The sequence below is a fragment of the Hippocampus zosterae genome, chromosome 18 (assembly GCF_025434085.1).
Source record: "Hippocampus zosterae strain Florida chromosome 18, ASM2543408v3, whole genome shotgun sequence".
NCBI classification, from domain to species: Eukaryota; Metazoa; Chordata; class Actinopteri; order Syngnathiformes; family Syngnathidae; genus Hippocampus; species Hippocampus zosterae.
This window is the reverse complement of record NC_067468.1, coordinates 16173621-16188154: the sequence shown is the minus strand read 5'-3', so window position 1 is coordinate 16188154 and position 14534 is coordinate 16173621. Positions and strand designations below refer to the sequence as shown.

Below are 14534 nucleotides of genomic sequence, written 5' to 3'. Positions count from 1 at the left end.
TCCGCACAGTGGAGCGCAAATTCACGAGATACATCGGTGTACTTGACTGATCAGTTGTATAACATTCATAACGTTTTTTATGTTCTGGGTCGTATATTTACACAGTGCATCATATCTTTTTCCACGGTAAACTACTCATGTAATTTGTTTTGTTTTTTTGATTGAGTCTGTCTGTTACGATCATAAATCACACGGTAGCCTAAAGAGAATTTGACTGAGAAAAATACATTTGTGAAGAGATCTACCCGAAACCCTTACGTAATGCAATATTTTGCGACGAGCCTCCATCTCAGATCAAGAGCCAATCAAAAACGCCTATTTTGGGCGGATTATTTGAACGTGAAAATGCGCGGCTCGGTGATTGGGTAATAGAAACGTCAATCCAAAAACAGTCGTCTTTTGTTCAAGGTCGGTAACATTCCAGTTCCAGTGGTAGCTTTCGTCAAGGTGATAATATACTTGTCGTGTGACATATTGTAGCATCATGTCAATGATTGTTATGACCTCGGCCTAAATAAAACGATAATAATGTCTGTAATAATGTACGTACGTTAAAGCCGCTACGGCCGGAGGCGATTTCTGGTTTTACCCCAATGTCACGATTGGTTCATCTGACGTGACGTAATTGGTGGGCGTATGTATTAGCAACATCAACAAAAGGGAGAATAGAGAAAGGAGACGGACCGCAGGAAAAACACAAGACTACACCACCCAAATACAACAGAAATGTGGATCTAATTTTCTTTAAAAGGTAGGATCAGTTTGTAGGGATTATTGAGATATTACACAGACGCTGCGATGAATTCATTCTGTCTGCGAATCGGCGGAGAGAATTAACGGAGGAAAGTAAAGGAATGACAATTTTACATTGGCTACATCTAAATTAGAAGAGTAATCGAACGATCATCAAATATTCACCATGTCTCTTATTCGACGAATGTATCACCAAAGTTGTGTTTAATGCGCGCAATTTCGAAAACTGTATTCAAGTAAAATCTCCAGTTTCGTCTCTACGCGGAAAACAGGCATTCCGCTAATATTTCGTTCTTTTTTTTTCGTCGGTTCGGAGAAAAATAGCAATTTGACAACAGTTTGCAAGCACGGTATTCCCCTGATAACCATCTGTGTATTTTTCACTTGGACGTTGTTGGTATCCTCGGGATCGTGTTCTGTCCAAGGAACGTTTTTTTTAACCATAGCAATACAGGAACAAAAACACATTAATATACAGTATATAATATGTATTCTTATGCCATAATGTTGAAAACGTTTGTTTTGGTGTCAACGACGCCAAAGTAGGGGAGAATGTTTTGCAGTTTGAGGAATCGGAAAAAACAGCCCCTCCCCCGCTCCGAAGGGAAGATTTAAAAGGTTCGCGAGCTGCAGTCTACGACAGATTCAGCTCCCTCGGTTGCCATCTATTAAGTCGAGAAAACGGAACTGAACCTTGTGTCGTTTTTTTTTTTAATGAGCGTTTTACGGGCCAAATAAACAAGCGACGCCGTCCAAAAGGACAGTCAGTTGTTTTGTTTTTTGCTCTGGGGCCCAGAAGGCGTTCACTCCCGAGAAATCTGACACCCGGGTCCAGTTGTGGGGAAGTGGGCCGGCCTGCGAGCTGTGCTCGTCACTTCTTTCCTAAAGCAGGTCAACATTCTGGACCAGTCTAGGGGCAGATATCAGTGACAACACACAATCCACCGACCAGAATTACATAAGTGTTTTTGCTCCTGTAGTGAGAAGACGAGAGTGCCAGCTGAGACATGGATGCCTTCAAACTGATGAAGGAACTGCGGGCCAACTATGAGCTGGAGGTCTATTATCTCCCCAAGGAGACGGGCCTGAGTCTCATCGAGTCCACTAATCAGGTGAGTCTACTGGCTCGACTTTCAATAAAGCCATTTCTTCCTTGACATGTCAAGGGTTTGAGTTTCTTCTTAACTGTACTCAGATGACATAACCATAACTTGCTGTTGTAAACTGTGGCGCTGAATTTCATAAAACAATACATTTAAGAGACCAATTAAATGCCAGCTCAGATGTGTCGTGACCCACTTTGCAAGTGTGTCGTTTCCCCAACCTTTGTGCGCCCATGGCAAATCTTTTCCTCTCTTTCTTTCAATCCATCCACGCAGCCTCACAAGGGCTCCGGAGTGTGCCTGAATCGATGGTGTGGAATTTGCATGTTCTCCTTGCGCTCACTTGAGTAAAATCTAAAAATCAATGGAAGACTCAAAATTGGCCATAGGCGCGCGCACGCGAGTATGAGGGCAGGATTGTGTCAAACTGACCGGCGTTGATTTTCCAGAAGGACGGGCGGATCTCAGCCAAGTGCAGAGATGCCAAAGTGGAGGACTTGTGGAGTCTGACCAGCTTCTTTGGCTACAGCACGCAGACCTTCGTCCTGGCTGTGAACCTGCTTGACAGATTCTTGGCCATGATGAGGGTACGAGATGCTCCTATTTCAGCGGTTTCAGTTTAAAAGTGTTATTTTTTTTGGGGGGGGGGACTGGTGATACAACACGGGATCATCATCATTAAGTATGAAAAAAAAAAAACCCAGCATATGTCAATTTCAGATCCAACCGAAGCACTTGTCCTGCGTCAGCCTGAGCTGCCTCCACATGGCCGCCAAAATGACGGAGGAGGAATGCAACCTGGCGTCCACCGACGAGCTCATCCGCATCGGGCAGTGCCGCTTCAGCGTGTCCGACCTCGGTCGGATGGAGAAGATCATCACGGAGAAGCTGGACTTCAAGTCCAAATCTGTCACGGCCTTGACCTTTCTGCACTTGTACCATCGGATTGCACTATCTCACTCCACCGAGAGGTAAGGAGGAAGACTGACCGCCCCCCCCTTCTTGTTTTCCTCTTTTCGTCGCAAAGAACACGAGAGTCACACACATCTGAGATGGAATAATTGATTGATGACGCCTATCGACTATTTAGTCTTCAATTAAAACGAGCACGCGAGTTTTTGGAATGCCGAGGATGATTCAAAGCTTCAAACCCAGGACCTCGGAACTGTGAACCAGAAATGCACATCACGAGGGCACTGCGTTGCCCCAGATTGAACCGAGTCCAATCGAAACAGACGTGCTGCTAGCTTCCACGCGCAGCTACTAAATAAAAACAATCAAAGGAGGCTTCAAACTGTTTTCAATCTGGAAATATTTCATGACACGCTTGACATCCGCCCCCCCTCCCCTCGGCATTTGGGCCTTTCTGCCGCCACAGACGTGCCGTCTGCAAATTCAACTTTCGCTCGACGTTTTCTGCTGCCAGCGCGTAAAAAAAAAAAAAAACTCATTGTTTTTGTGCTTGGCGGCGCCTTTCCACCGCACTCGGCGTCGTTTGTGTGAGCAGACGCGTCTCGCTTTGGGCCGCCAGTCGACTATCAAGATGGCCGCGTCTGGCTGAAGCGCGCCGATAAGATTTATTGCCGACATCCACACTTGCATAATCGGCCGCGGGTCATGTTTGTGTTTTGCGACGCACCGCGCGAGACGTGAAATACGCGAGCGGCGTTTCAATATGGTCGTGCGGCAGCGGAAGTACCTTCCTTTCTAATTTGCTGGGACGCCGCTGCCAAGTTCGAAGTTGAATTGACGCTCGTCACTCGTGTGAACAGGAAGGAGACGTTGAGCCTGGAGACGCTGGAGGCTCAGCTCAAAGCCTGCCTGTGCCGGATCTCCTTCTCCAAAGCCAAGGTGGGAATTCACGGCCGACGTGGTCGACTTGCATCGGGCGGCGGCTGAATTACAAAACCGCCATTGAACATTTTCCCCTTCCATCTAGCCGTCTGTCCTGGCCTTGTCGCTCCTGAGGCAGCAGATCGAAGCCATTCAGTCGCAGGACATGTTGGAAATAGCCCGTCACGTCCAGAGACACCTGAAGGTAAACAAAACACACAGCAGAGGCGAACCATTTCAAGTGACCAAGGATGGTTTCGTCGCTCTCTTAAGTGCTAACTATTAGCCGCCGATGCTAAAACGTCACCAAAGCAAAGTGAGTGGTCGGCATCATAACAACTCTGAGCACTCGACGGAGACTTTGTAAGCGGCCAGTTGCGAGCCTCCTTGCATGTGTACAAACTAGGCATGTTTATTTTTAGCCAGGCGCCGATCCAATAAACGTTCTCCTCCTGTCCGTGGAGGTACGCGTTTATGAAAGGTGTCATTTAGTGGTAATTCTATCAAGAGACGCGTGCTCATTTTTGCAAAAAAAGTCAAACTGTGAAATTGGATGTTGGGTTCGAACAAAATGAGACTATTTGTCTTTGTTTGGGGCGGCCCGGTAGCCCAGTGGTTAGCACGTGGGCTTCACAGTGCAGAGGTACCGGGTTCGATTCCAGCTGCGGCCTCCCTGTGTGGAGTTTGCATGTTCTCCCCGGGGTTTTCTGCGTGGGTTTTCTCCGGGTGCTCCGGTTTCCTCCCACATTCCAAACAACATGCGTGGCAGGCTGATTAAACACTCTAAATTGTCCCGAGGTGTGAGTGTAATGGTTGTTCATCTCTGTGTGCCCTGTGATTGGCTGGCAACCGATTCAGGGTGTCCCCCGCCTACTGCCCGGAGACAGCTGGGATAGGCTCCAGCACCCCCTGCGACCCTAGTGAGGATCAAGCGGCTCGGAAGATGAATGAATGAATGAATATTCCCAAATTGCTTCGATATTCCAAAGAGTACGTCATCGCTCCAATATGTCGTGATTGAGGTCCAAAGAAGTATTCAGCCTCCTATTTATTTTTTTTCTTTAAGCTACAAGTCTGAAAAAAAGAATCCAGTTGCACATTTGGAAGCTCGAGCGTGTACATTATATTTACGGTGGACGGCAGGTCAAAGGGGGGGGGGGGGGGGGGGCAAACCGGGCCTAATGGTTCTGCTGCCTGTTTGGTTTCAGATTGCAGACAGCGAGCTGCTGTTGTGGCGCGCTCAAGTCGCTCAGTGCTTGTCGGACTACGCCTCTCCGGAGTGCAGCAAACCCAATCATAGGAAGCTGCAGTGGATCGTGTCGCGTCGGACTGCCCAGAACCTGCACAGCAGTTATCGCAGCGTACCCGAACTGCCCACCATCCCCGAGTGCTGCTGGGATGAGAGTGAGAGGTGAGAGTCACCACATACCCGTGTAGCCTGCCCCCCCCGCCCCCCCCCCCCCCCCCCGAGGCAAGAGCGGAGGACCTCAGAGGTGGGGCGAGGCCATTTCAAGATTTGAAAACAAATAGTAGGATCTTCAAAAGAATTTGAAAATGAGCCAGACACGCACGCGGGTGCACTCACGCCCCAAAAATCGTCATGCAACAGCAGGTTCCAGTCAGCTGGAAAATACCAAACACGCCTTCTGGTGACGCATTCAATGAAAAAGAAACCAAGCCCAAAGGGTCAAAACCGTCATTCAAGTTTCTACAGCAAGCCAATGAGTGTTTTTTTTTTTTTTTACGAGCAGGTTCGCGTCATTCTAAAGAAACTGCAACACCACGCACGGCGCCGCAACAGTGCGTCACACAGCCGTGGCCAGTTTACGTGACATCACGCAAGGCCTCGCCCTTTTAGTGCAACAAAAGGGCTTTTCCGAAACGTCCGGCTCATGTTGAAACGGACGAGAGAACGAAAGAGGAACTTGACTCAGTGGCCACATATATTAGTTCTGCGTCAATCCCTGCGAGCTAAATAATCATGTTCAATTTGAGGAGATATTAAATTGTTTGGCACCTCTGCGAGCTTTTAATGAGGTCAATATCAGAAACTGGCTTGGCTGATATAATTACCGGTGAGAGTATTTATTTCAATTTTGGTTTTCAGCCATCTGAACAGGAAGTATGTCAACAAAGCCGGTGACGTTCAGTTTTGACATCAGGACTGACTGACTGACAGTCAGCTGACACGCGTGACTGCAAACATTTTTGCGCAACGTCAAGTGGAAGTTAGAAAAGTTTTTTTTTTTTTTGCTGTGTCATGCATGTCAGAGAATTGCAAATATATGTTCGGCAAATTTTTACATTTTAAGATGTCCTGACTTTGTGTGTAGACAAATTAAAACTGCGTGTTTTAATTTTTTTTACAATGATTTTTTTTTCAGTGAGGACTCCTGCGAGGACATGATGAGTTCGGGCGAGGAGTCCCTCAGCAGCTCGCTTGGCAGCGATGGCGAAGGGCCCTTTTTCCCGCCGCACCTCCGCCGCCAATACCTCAACGCCTGACGTCGCCGTGCCTCACGCCCACCCCCCAGAATGTTCCGACTTTTAATTTATTGTCTGATAAGCTCCGGCGCGAGAAGTGAATTGCACAACGACTGGCAGCTGAGCAGACGCGCGTTTTTAGATTTTTAGTTGGATGTGTCGGTGGTACATTCCAAGATGTAGAATAGGTTGAAGGCGCTCTGGTTGGTTGGCGTGCAAGAACCGCTGTGAGATCAGAGCCAAAAAAAAAAAATATTGTTCAGTTGTTGTGTCAAGAACTTTAATTTAGCTCAAATGTGGCATGCATAGAAAGTGTTGAGTGTTAATCAAAGACGAATTAGTTTACTGATGCACAGAAGCCAAGGGCAGCTGCAGTTGCAAATATCTGCATTTGATCCGGTTTAATTTTCAAGTCTTTCATTTTGAACGAGACTTTTTAAAGAGTTCTCAATTTTATTTTTCGTGCATATGTAGATTGAGTGACAATATCTTGTGAACTTATTCTGTTGAAATTCCAACAAGTCCCGAGACGTATCGACTCAAAATAGGAGGCCATGAATTTATTGGACCATCGGCAGCAGTAAGGATGGGAACATTCGGGTTTGACTGAATACTTTGAGTGACTGCAACTGCCCTCGACTTCGGAGTTTGTTCATTTTGCACAGTTTGTAATTTGTGTGTTGGAAGCATCTAGTGTCTTTGGGGAAAACGTGAGACAAAAGTTATGTTTGTTTTTCTTGCGGAACATTTTTCTTGACTCTCCTGAGGCCATTTACTCAAAAGTGCAGCAAAGAGCACTTTACTCTCCCTGTCGAGAGTCAAACACTGTTGACTCATTCGGTGAGTGTGTGATTTGTGATAGTGTGCGGGTTTGTTTGTTTGTTTTTTTTAAACCCCAAAGTTAAAGTTGCCAATTTTAGATGTAGCTTAAAAAATGTTTTTTGAAAATTGTCCCAAAAAGAATGTTGTGTGGAACAAACTGATGCTGAATTTAACATGTTAAAAAAAAAATCCAGAAATGCATAGAAAAATGTAAAATTGTAAATGATGTACAAAAAAAAAAAAATTATAGTCCTTTGTAGATATGACGTTAATTTATTCTTTTGTCACATGTACTTGGAAAAAAAAAACATCTTATAAAAAAGGTTATTTTTTAAACACTTTGGCTCTCTTATCTTTACAGTCAAGCGGCAACCTAAATTTAGCTCCTCTACGATGGACTGATGCAAATTTCTGTGGTCTGACGAGTCCACGTTTCCATTTTTTTTAGCAGTACAGCTGCAACACAACTCAGATCAGTTTCTACTGTACCGATTCTCAAAAACGGGACCGAAACCCACAAACGGTCGACAGCCATGATCAGTGTTGGAAGAGAAAATTACTGCGACGAGATGAGAAGTTATGCTGAAGATAAAGTCACTCTCAACCTCTGACAAATTGACCAAAGTAGCTGATTAAACGGTTTCTTGAAATAGGTTGAACGGGCACATTTCATCAAATGGAATTCGTCACTTTACCGATTGCAAATATCAGCATCCACGATTCAATTCATCACCGGATTGTCCACATCTCCACATTGCATTGCCGCGCGCCCGCACACATTGAATATAAAAATGTCTCTTGGTCCTACCGAATCCGGCATGCACCGCGTCTTCTGCCTTGTGAGGGGTTCCGGGGAGTGGAAGATCCATCCGGCTTGTGAGCAAATTAAAAACCGTAATCCATTTCATCGTATCTTGAGGTCGCCAGGTCGTAAAAACCACGCGCAAAAAGAGCAGAGGCATTCTGTCCCTGAAGTCACATTGGTTGCTTTGGGGGTTGGGAAGGTTTCAGGTTCCATAAATCCGTGACTGATGGAATGACTTGATTTTGTTTAAAAAAAAAACCACACACACATCTAACTGAATGCTGTATATGGGATGGGATGGGGGCGGGAGGGGACTCAAAATGTTTTTCAGCCAAAAATGTAAAAAAAAAAAAAATTCAAAATCCCATACGCGCCTTCTTTTTCTTGGGCTGTGAAGACTGTGAGCAAGGCCGCCCCAGTGAACTCTGGGAGAGGGGCAGAGACTGGGAGGGGTGGCGCACTGGCCCCCATAAAGGCCCCTCCGCGTCAAAGTCGTAGTCGTGTTGAGCGGGATCGTCCTGCGTGCACAACAGGAATGATTAGAATGCGCCGTCTTGTTTTGCGGAAAGGGACCGAATCCACTATAAAAGAAATCGCGACCCCCCCCCCCCCTCCTCCCCCAGCCAGTCCCATTGATATTGCTCAACATGGCGGCTTGGTATTTTAACTGCAGTTGCAACGTTGCGCCACTAGAGGCGCTATACCAACAAGCAGTTCACGGGAAAGACTTGGAATAACTCCCGACGGAGAAAGACATGAATGTGAAAAACTCAGCTACCTGTGATCCAAAGAGAGAGGCGAGGAAGTCCTCCGCAGGGCGTTTGCTTCTCCTCTGACCGGATGGCGCCGAGTCAAGTTGGACGGTCTTCATCGGGGTGAGGACGATCGGCGCGGGCGAGTCGGCTTCCGCCAGCACGGCGGCGGGCGTCTTTGCTCTCGGCGCCTCACTCTCCGTCGCGCCCTCCGTCTCCAGCCTTTCCGTTTCCGAGGCCGCCCCGGAGGACCAGCCCCGAAAGTCCGAGAAATCATCCAGCTCGGACTGGTAGGTGATTGACGAAGTGAAGCTTTCGGAGAGCGCCAGCCGTCGGCCGGCGGATCGCATCCTGGCCTCCCTTTCCTTCCTCCTGCGTCTTCGCAGCGCGTTCCTCTTGAATTCCTTGTTCAGGCCCAGCCGGTCTTGCCACCACGCTCTCCACTTGTCCTCGCCTCGCCAGGCCAGGGTCAGACGCCGACTGAGATCGTCGGGCCACGCCTCCGCGTCCACCTGCTCGGGAAACGGCACCACGTCGGAAGAGGCGGAGCTTGTCACCAGAGGGGAGCGCTCGGACATGCACAGACTCAGTTGACGTCTCATACTCTGGCTCTCTTGGGACACTTTTTTAATTTTGTCGCCGGTCAGACCGAAGAGAGCGCCGGCGTTGACGGTGACTTGGTGCGGGCGGCGCGGACACGGCTTCTTTTTGCGGCTCTTGCGCATTAGTTTTTGGAGCCAGACTTTCCACGTGTCGAGAGCATCTTCGCCGAGTTTGACCAAAGTCTGCCGGTGAGGTCGATGAGCGTGCGCGTCCCGAACGCCGCTTGGCGCATTTCCATTTTCTCCATCCGCACTCAATCGGCGCTCGGGCGCTTGATCATCATTGACGAACAACTGCAGGTTGAACCCTTTCAGGTTTCGTCCTCTCCATCGTGTCTCAGAATCCTCAGAACCCGTGTCCGAGTTCCCGAAATCCCCGTGGAGTTTTCTCTCCGGTGTCTCGGCCACAAATCCGTGAAGGACTCCGCCTTGAGTCGGCGGAATGACGTCCTCGTCGCCGGACGTGTCGGGAACCGTCAACTGAGAAGGCGCGAGGCGAGGCGCTGAAGATTCTCTCGCCGTTTCCGGGGTACTTTCCAGCGTTGCGGGCGGAGGCTTCCGGGAGTTTGTTTCGGGGGGGGCTTCGTCCTCCGTCGCCGGGGGCGAGGAGCCGTCCGGCCGCTCGTGTTCAAGGATCTGGTAGAAAATATCGCCTGCCTGGGTCAGCTGGAGCACGCAGACGCAATCGTAGCTTCCGTCTCTGGCGCTCCTTTGGATACACGTTAGACCTAAAAATGTCAAAACGGGGGTTTTTTTTCGATGACTCTTACGGCCTCGTGAACGGCATTCGATGGCGGTAAAACAAAGAGTTCATGGCGATCTAGCCGCACCCGCGGACGACGAGGACAGCCTGTTCGCCGCCGTGTCCTGGCGGTGCGGGATCTGGACGGGAAGGTGCTGGAGGCTGTCGCGAGGCCGGAGTAGCGACTGCGGCGGGCCCACGCTGACGCACGCTTCCGTTCGGCCACCTGAACGTGTCGACATGAACACGTCAACATGCACAGACAACCCCCCCCCAACCCCCCACCCCCGAGTAATTCCAAACCTGAGTACTGCAGCTGCGTGACTTCCTGAGAGCTCTGGGAAGCCAGGAAAACCTTTGCGCTGCGAGCTCCGCTCCCGGATGACGATACGCCGGGAAGGACGTGACAGAACATGGGCGGGGAATGCATCATGTGATCCATCTTCAGCACCGGCAGGCGGGGGAAGCGCTCGTCGAGAATGTAGGCCGAGTACTAAGAGTGACACGGGAAGGTCAAATCGATTTTTTTTTCTCCCAGACTACGAGACATGAAGCCTTCGATGGAGACGCGTTACCTGAGTGGTGACGAGATGGTGAAAGGCGTGAACCTCAGCCAGATATTTCGAGAGGAGAAGCCTCTCTCCAGCCCTGCACGCCGCGGTGCTGCTGATGCTAAACAGCGTGCGATTGGAGGCGGGACTCGTCTGAGGGGGGGGTGACAAAACAGGAGCCAATGTGTGGCGCATTATATTTCCCCCAAAGTTTGGTCGCGTTCAATCTCACCCTGATATCGCAGAGTTCCGCGCCGGTCCTGTCGGCGTAGAGCATCACCCGAGGATGGGCGGAGAATTCACACCATCGCCATGACGACTTAGCATTAAAGTAAAGATTGCTGTCGTCCTCCCAAACCTTTTGGATTCTGACGCAGTTGGGAGGGAAATATGAAAATCCAAGCTTCATTTTGGAGCGACTTTTGCCGACCCGGAAATGCTCTTACCCTTTGCCAACAGTCCACAGGTTGACGATTCCACTTTCACTTGCCACCAAAACTTCACCTAAAACGTGAGGACTAATGACATAAAAATAGATATATATATTTTTTGAAACAGATGAAATATTTATTTTCATTCATTCATTCATTTTCCGAGCCGCTTGATCCTCACTAGGGTCGCGGGGGGGTGCTGGAGCCTATCCCAGCTGTCTTCGGGCAGTAGGCGGGGGACACCCTGAACCGGTTGCCAGCCAATCGCAGGGCACACAGAAACGAACAACCACACTCACACTCACACCTAGGGACAATTTAGAGCGACCAATCAGCCTGCCACGCATGTTTTTGGAATGTGGGAGGAAACCGGAGTACCCGGAGAAAACCCACGCAGGCCCGGGGAGAACATGCAAACTCCACACAGGGAGGCCGGAGCTGGAATCGAACCCGGTACCTCTGTACTGTGAAGTCGACGTGCTAACCACTGGACTACCGGGCCGCCTATGAAATATTTATCTTTGCATTATTTTGTCTCGGGCCCTGTAGATTGCTTTCCAGCTCACCTGACAGTAACACAAGTGGCAACCTCTTTGGTGTTTACAACTTGCAGCAAACGCGGTTCTTCTCTGTCGCCAAATCTCCAAAGGCCGCACAAACGATCCGAGCGCACAGCGACACAACCTAGAGATAGAAACAAAAATCAAAAGCGGGATCACGCGACCTCCCGTCGGACTGACGACGTGTTTCTCCGCCTTACAAATGTTGAACAAGGACGCCGAGCTGATTTGCCGGATGGGGCCTTTCAGTTGGAAGCCGAACGGTTTGCTTTTGCTGGAGTTCAAGGAGAAACATTTGTCCGGCTGGAGCTCCCACGCCACCCTGTGGAAGTCTGAGGTACTGCTTTAAGAACCATCACCGCCACACTTTTCATGAGCAAGAAGTTCCTGAGAAGTACACTGGATGGCGATGGGACATTCTTTTTTTTTTTTTTAAATGGTGTGTCCCGATGAGAAACCGTTCAAGGATGAATTCAAGGATACTGAGCCGGTCCATTCCCCGGTTTCCGGGATAGAGGAGGCAGCCATGTTGAGAGTCTCCAATTTGGCAGAAGGGGATGAAGTTGAGTGCGCCCCCTGTGGCTCCTTCATAGAACAGCTGGCGGTCTCTCTGCTCCGTCAGTTCCTCATACAACAGCGAGCCCAGGAGCTCCGGCGGGACATTTTGCACCACATCTGACAGCAAAGCACCGTAGGCCTGAAGTGATGTGGAGCAATCTGAGCGGTGACATCTGCGAAGCAACAAGAAATGTCAGAAAACCTCCGCCAGACATTTACTAGCGTTTGCATTGTGACACTTACAGTGGAAAATTCAGCAGGTCAAGGAACCGTTTGATCTTCCACGTGTGAACTGCATCCTTGTGTTGACGCTGTCATTTACACACAATGCACAACAACTATTTTAGCGACTAATCGCATAACTACCATCTTCTCCCAAAGGTAACCCACAAAAAAATAGACAAGAGTCAGAGAACGTTGCCGCTGACTCTGAATCACTGCAATGAAGAGTTCATGATGAAGTTAGTTGGGTCGTTCTAATGAACAGATTTTTGTTATTTTTAAATAACAAAGCAAACCCACCTGTTTCCTTCCATGCTTAAAATAGAAATTGTCCCCCAGAACTTCACTTATGCATCCAAAGGCATCTTGGCAATGATCGATGTAGAAGTTCTGCATCTACAGATGACAGATTTCAAGAACATGTAAAAAAAAAAAAAAAATTATGAATAGAGAAGCGAGATGCCAAACTGCACTCACATGCTCTGTGAAGTCCAGTGGATTAGGAAGAGTTGAAGACCAAATGAGAGCTGAACATTGGGGAAAAATAAATACAAATAAAGTATGGCAAATTATTTAAAAGTGTCACTTAATTTATTCAGATTTCATTTCAGAAAGTGTGAGAGGGTGAGGGGGTGTCTTTTTAGATGCATGTTTTAAATTGTTCGTTTTTCGCCAATTTCTAAAAACAGTATGTAAATGGCACTGAGCAGAATTTTCAAGTCAACAACTATTTGAATGATTAAAATGTTTTACCTCCCTCTGATAATGGGATTTTTTCAGAAATAAAAAACAGTTTTTGCTCCAATGCACAGTTCCAAACGATTTGCATACGCTATTTAGTAAATTTTGATAACCTTTGAACATAATTTCTGTAAATAGCAGCTGTCAGTCACTCACAGTTATTTGGTTTGAGGAGGGGAATCGGTGCCGGTTCTCTGTGACGCCAAATCTCCCCTTTCACCTGATGTCTGGATGTAAAGGTCCACTTGCTTGGAGGTCCAGAGCCGCCCTGAAAGCACAACGTGCTTTTTATGATTACTATCAAGATTATTAGTGGTGGGAAGTGACGGAGAAATACCTCGTTACTGTACGGTTAGTTTTCAGACTTTGAATATTTACTTTTCTGACGTGATATTACCTTTAAAAGGGAAGTTCAATGACTACCTGCACCAAATTCTTCCTTAGGCAAACAGATCAAGCTCTACTTAAGCACAAAGTTCCACGTCAAGTATGTGTCAGTGTCACATTTTGCACCGCCCCTCACGTGCAGTTGACAGAGGATTTCAAAATATTAGACACGTCACAGGCGTCTTGCAAAGACTCAGTGGTTATCTCTGGAAATGTCTCACACGGCGCTCGAATTAAATTAAATCTCAACAAACTTTGCTCAAAAAAAACCAACCTGAGGTTGGACCAGATCGTAACTGCCCCAAATTTCAGCACAAGGTTTCTGCGAGCCTCCTGGTGGTCCACTGTTGTAGAACGAGGGGAAAAGCTGCGGTGGGAAGTGGTAATCCATTTTCTTTGCATTAACCGATTTGGAAGATGTTTCGAGTTTGAATGGTAGCAAGCCCCACGCTGTGCCACAGAACACGTCTGAATATGTTCAGGCTTGAGATTCGGCTAACGCTAGCAGGTTGTAGTTGCAGCATAAAAAAATAGGCTTCTTCTTTCTTGGTCGAATCATCTCGACAATCAATTGGACGTCATATTAAAAAAATAAATAAACCTTTCCCGAAACGTTAAAACTTGCAGCATGTTAAACTGTCAGTAAGTCCTCGAGCCACGTTTGCATGGCCAGCACGTGTGTGAGTCGACTGGTTGAATTTCCAATCTTGGAAAAGCTTTTGAATTTACTTCCGGTTTAGACGTGTAGAAACCGGAAGTAAGTACAAAAGCTGTTCGCTTGTGGTAACCGGAAATATTTGTATGGCTGTCATAATAAGAGTGTGAACATGACAACGCTGATTAACAAAAAACACGTCAGTTGGCTTTCACGCCAGGATGAATCCACTAAGATTGTAAAAATATAATAAGCTAAATATTCTGGAGCTCTGGGTTTGAATCTCGGCACCTCCTTCCTGCTCGCGTGGGCGCTCGTCTTCTCCAAAAACATGCAGGTTAATTTTAAGTGGAAGTGTTAGAATATGGTGTCTCGATTGAAATTAATATGCGTGTATAATTATTTGTGAGTGATTAGAGGCCTATGGTGGTTGGCGGGTAATGAGTCCAGGGTCTAGTCAACAACGATAGGCTCCAGCAAATTCAGTACAGTATTGTAGAAAATGAATGGATTGATGATAACATTATATGCAA

General features: G+C 47.7%; 2 protein-coding genes across 3 annotated transcripts; one reads left to right on the top strand and one right to left on the bottom strand.

Moving 5' to 3' along the window:
• The first annotated feature begins 604 nt into the window (after positions 1–604).
• Positions 605–7333, top strand: LOC127591635 (cyclin-G2-like). 2 transcript variants are annotated; one of them, XM_052051915.1, is made up of 8 exons: positions 605–751; positions 1734–1865; positions 2309–2443; positions 2577–2827; positions 3629–3707; positions 3796–3894; positions 4898–5100; positions 6074–7333. In XM_052051915.1, the coding sequence occupies exons 2-8, from the start codon at positions 1761–1763 to the stop codon at positions 6192–6194; spliced, it is 993 nt and encodes a 330-aa protein (XP_051907875.1). In that variant the 5' UTR covers positions 605–751; positions 1734–1760; the 3' UTR covers positions 6195–7333. The 2 variants fall into 2 exon arrangements, with proteins under 2 accessions (XP_051907875.1, XP_051907874.1); XM_052051914.1 differs by having other exon boundaries at positions 2306–2443.
• On the bottom strand, positions 7038–14085 carry LOC127591632 (TATA box-binding protein-associated factor, RNA polymerase I, subunit C-like). Its single transcript, XM_052051910.1, has 15 exons — positions 13621–14085; positions 13116–13227; positions 12696–12745; positions 12519–12614; positions 12240–12307; positions 11922–12169; positions 11639–11770; positions 11445–11562; positions 10894–10965; positions 10680–10815; positions 10472–10600; positions 10200–10389; positions 9985–10122; positions 8579–9882; positions 7038–8318 (listed from the first exon to the last, which is right to left on the bottom strand). The coding sequence occupies exons 1-15, from the start codon at positions 13735–13737 to the stop codon at positions 8157–8159; spliced, it is 3072 nt and encodes a 1023-aa protein (XP_051907870.1). The 5' UTR covers positions 13738–14085; the 3' UTR covers positions 7038–8156.
• Between the last annotated feature and the right edge of the window lie 449 nt (positions 14086–14534).

Coding starts and splice junctions, on each gene's coding strand:
- LOC127591635 (XM_052051914.1), top strand. CDS start 1,761: ATGGATGCCTTCAAACTGATGAAGGAACTGCGGGCCAACTATGAGCTG. Junction 2,444..2,576: donor GATTCTTGGCCATGATGAGG/GTACGAGATGCT, acceptor TGTCAATTTCAG/ATCCAACCGAAGCACTTGTC. Junction 2,828..3,628: donor CTATCTCACTCCACCGAGAG/GTAAGGAGGAAG, acceptor TCGTGTGAACAG/GAAGGAGACGTTGAGCCTGG.
- LOC127591632 (XM_052051910.1), bottom strand. CDS start 13,737: ATGGATTACCACTTCCCACCGCAGCTTTTCCCCTCGTTCTACAACAGT. Junction 13,228..13,620: donor ACGATCTGGTCCAACCTCAG/GTTGGTTTTTTT, acceptor TTGTGCTTTCAG/GGCGGCTCTGGACCTCCAAG. Junction 11,563..11,638: donor GGCGTCCTTGTTCAACATTT/GTAAGGCGGAGA, acceptor TTCTATCTCTAG/GTTGTGTCGCTGTGCGCTCG.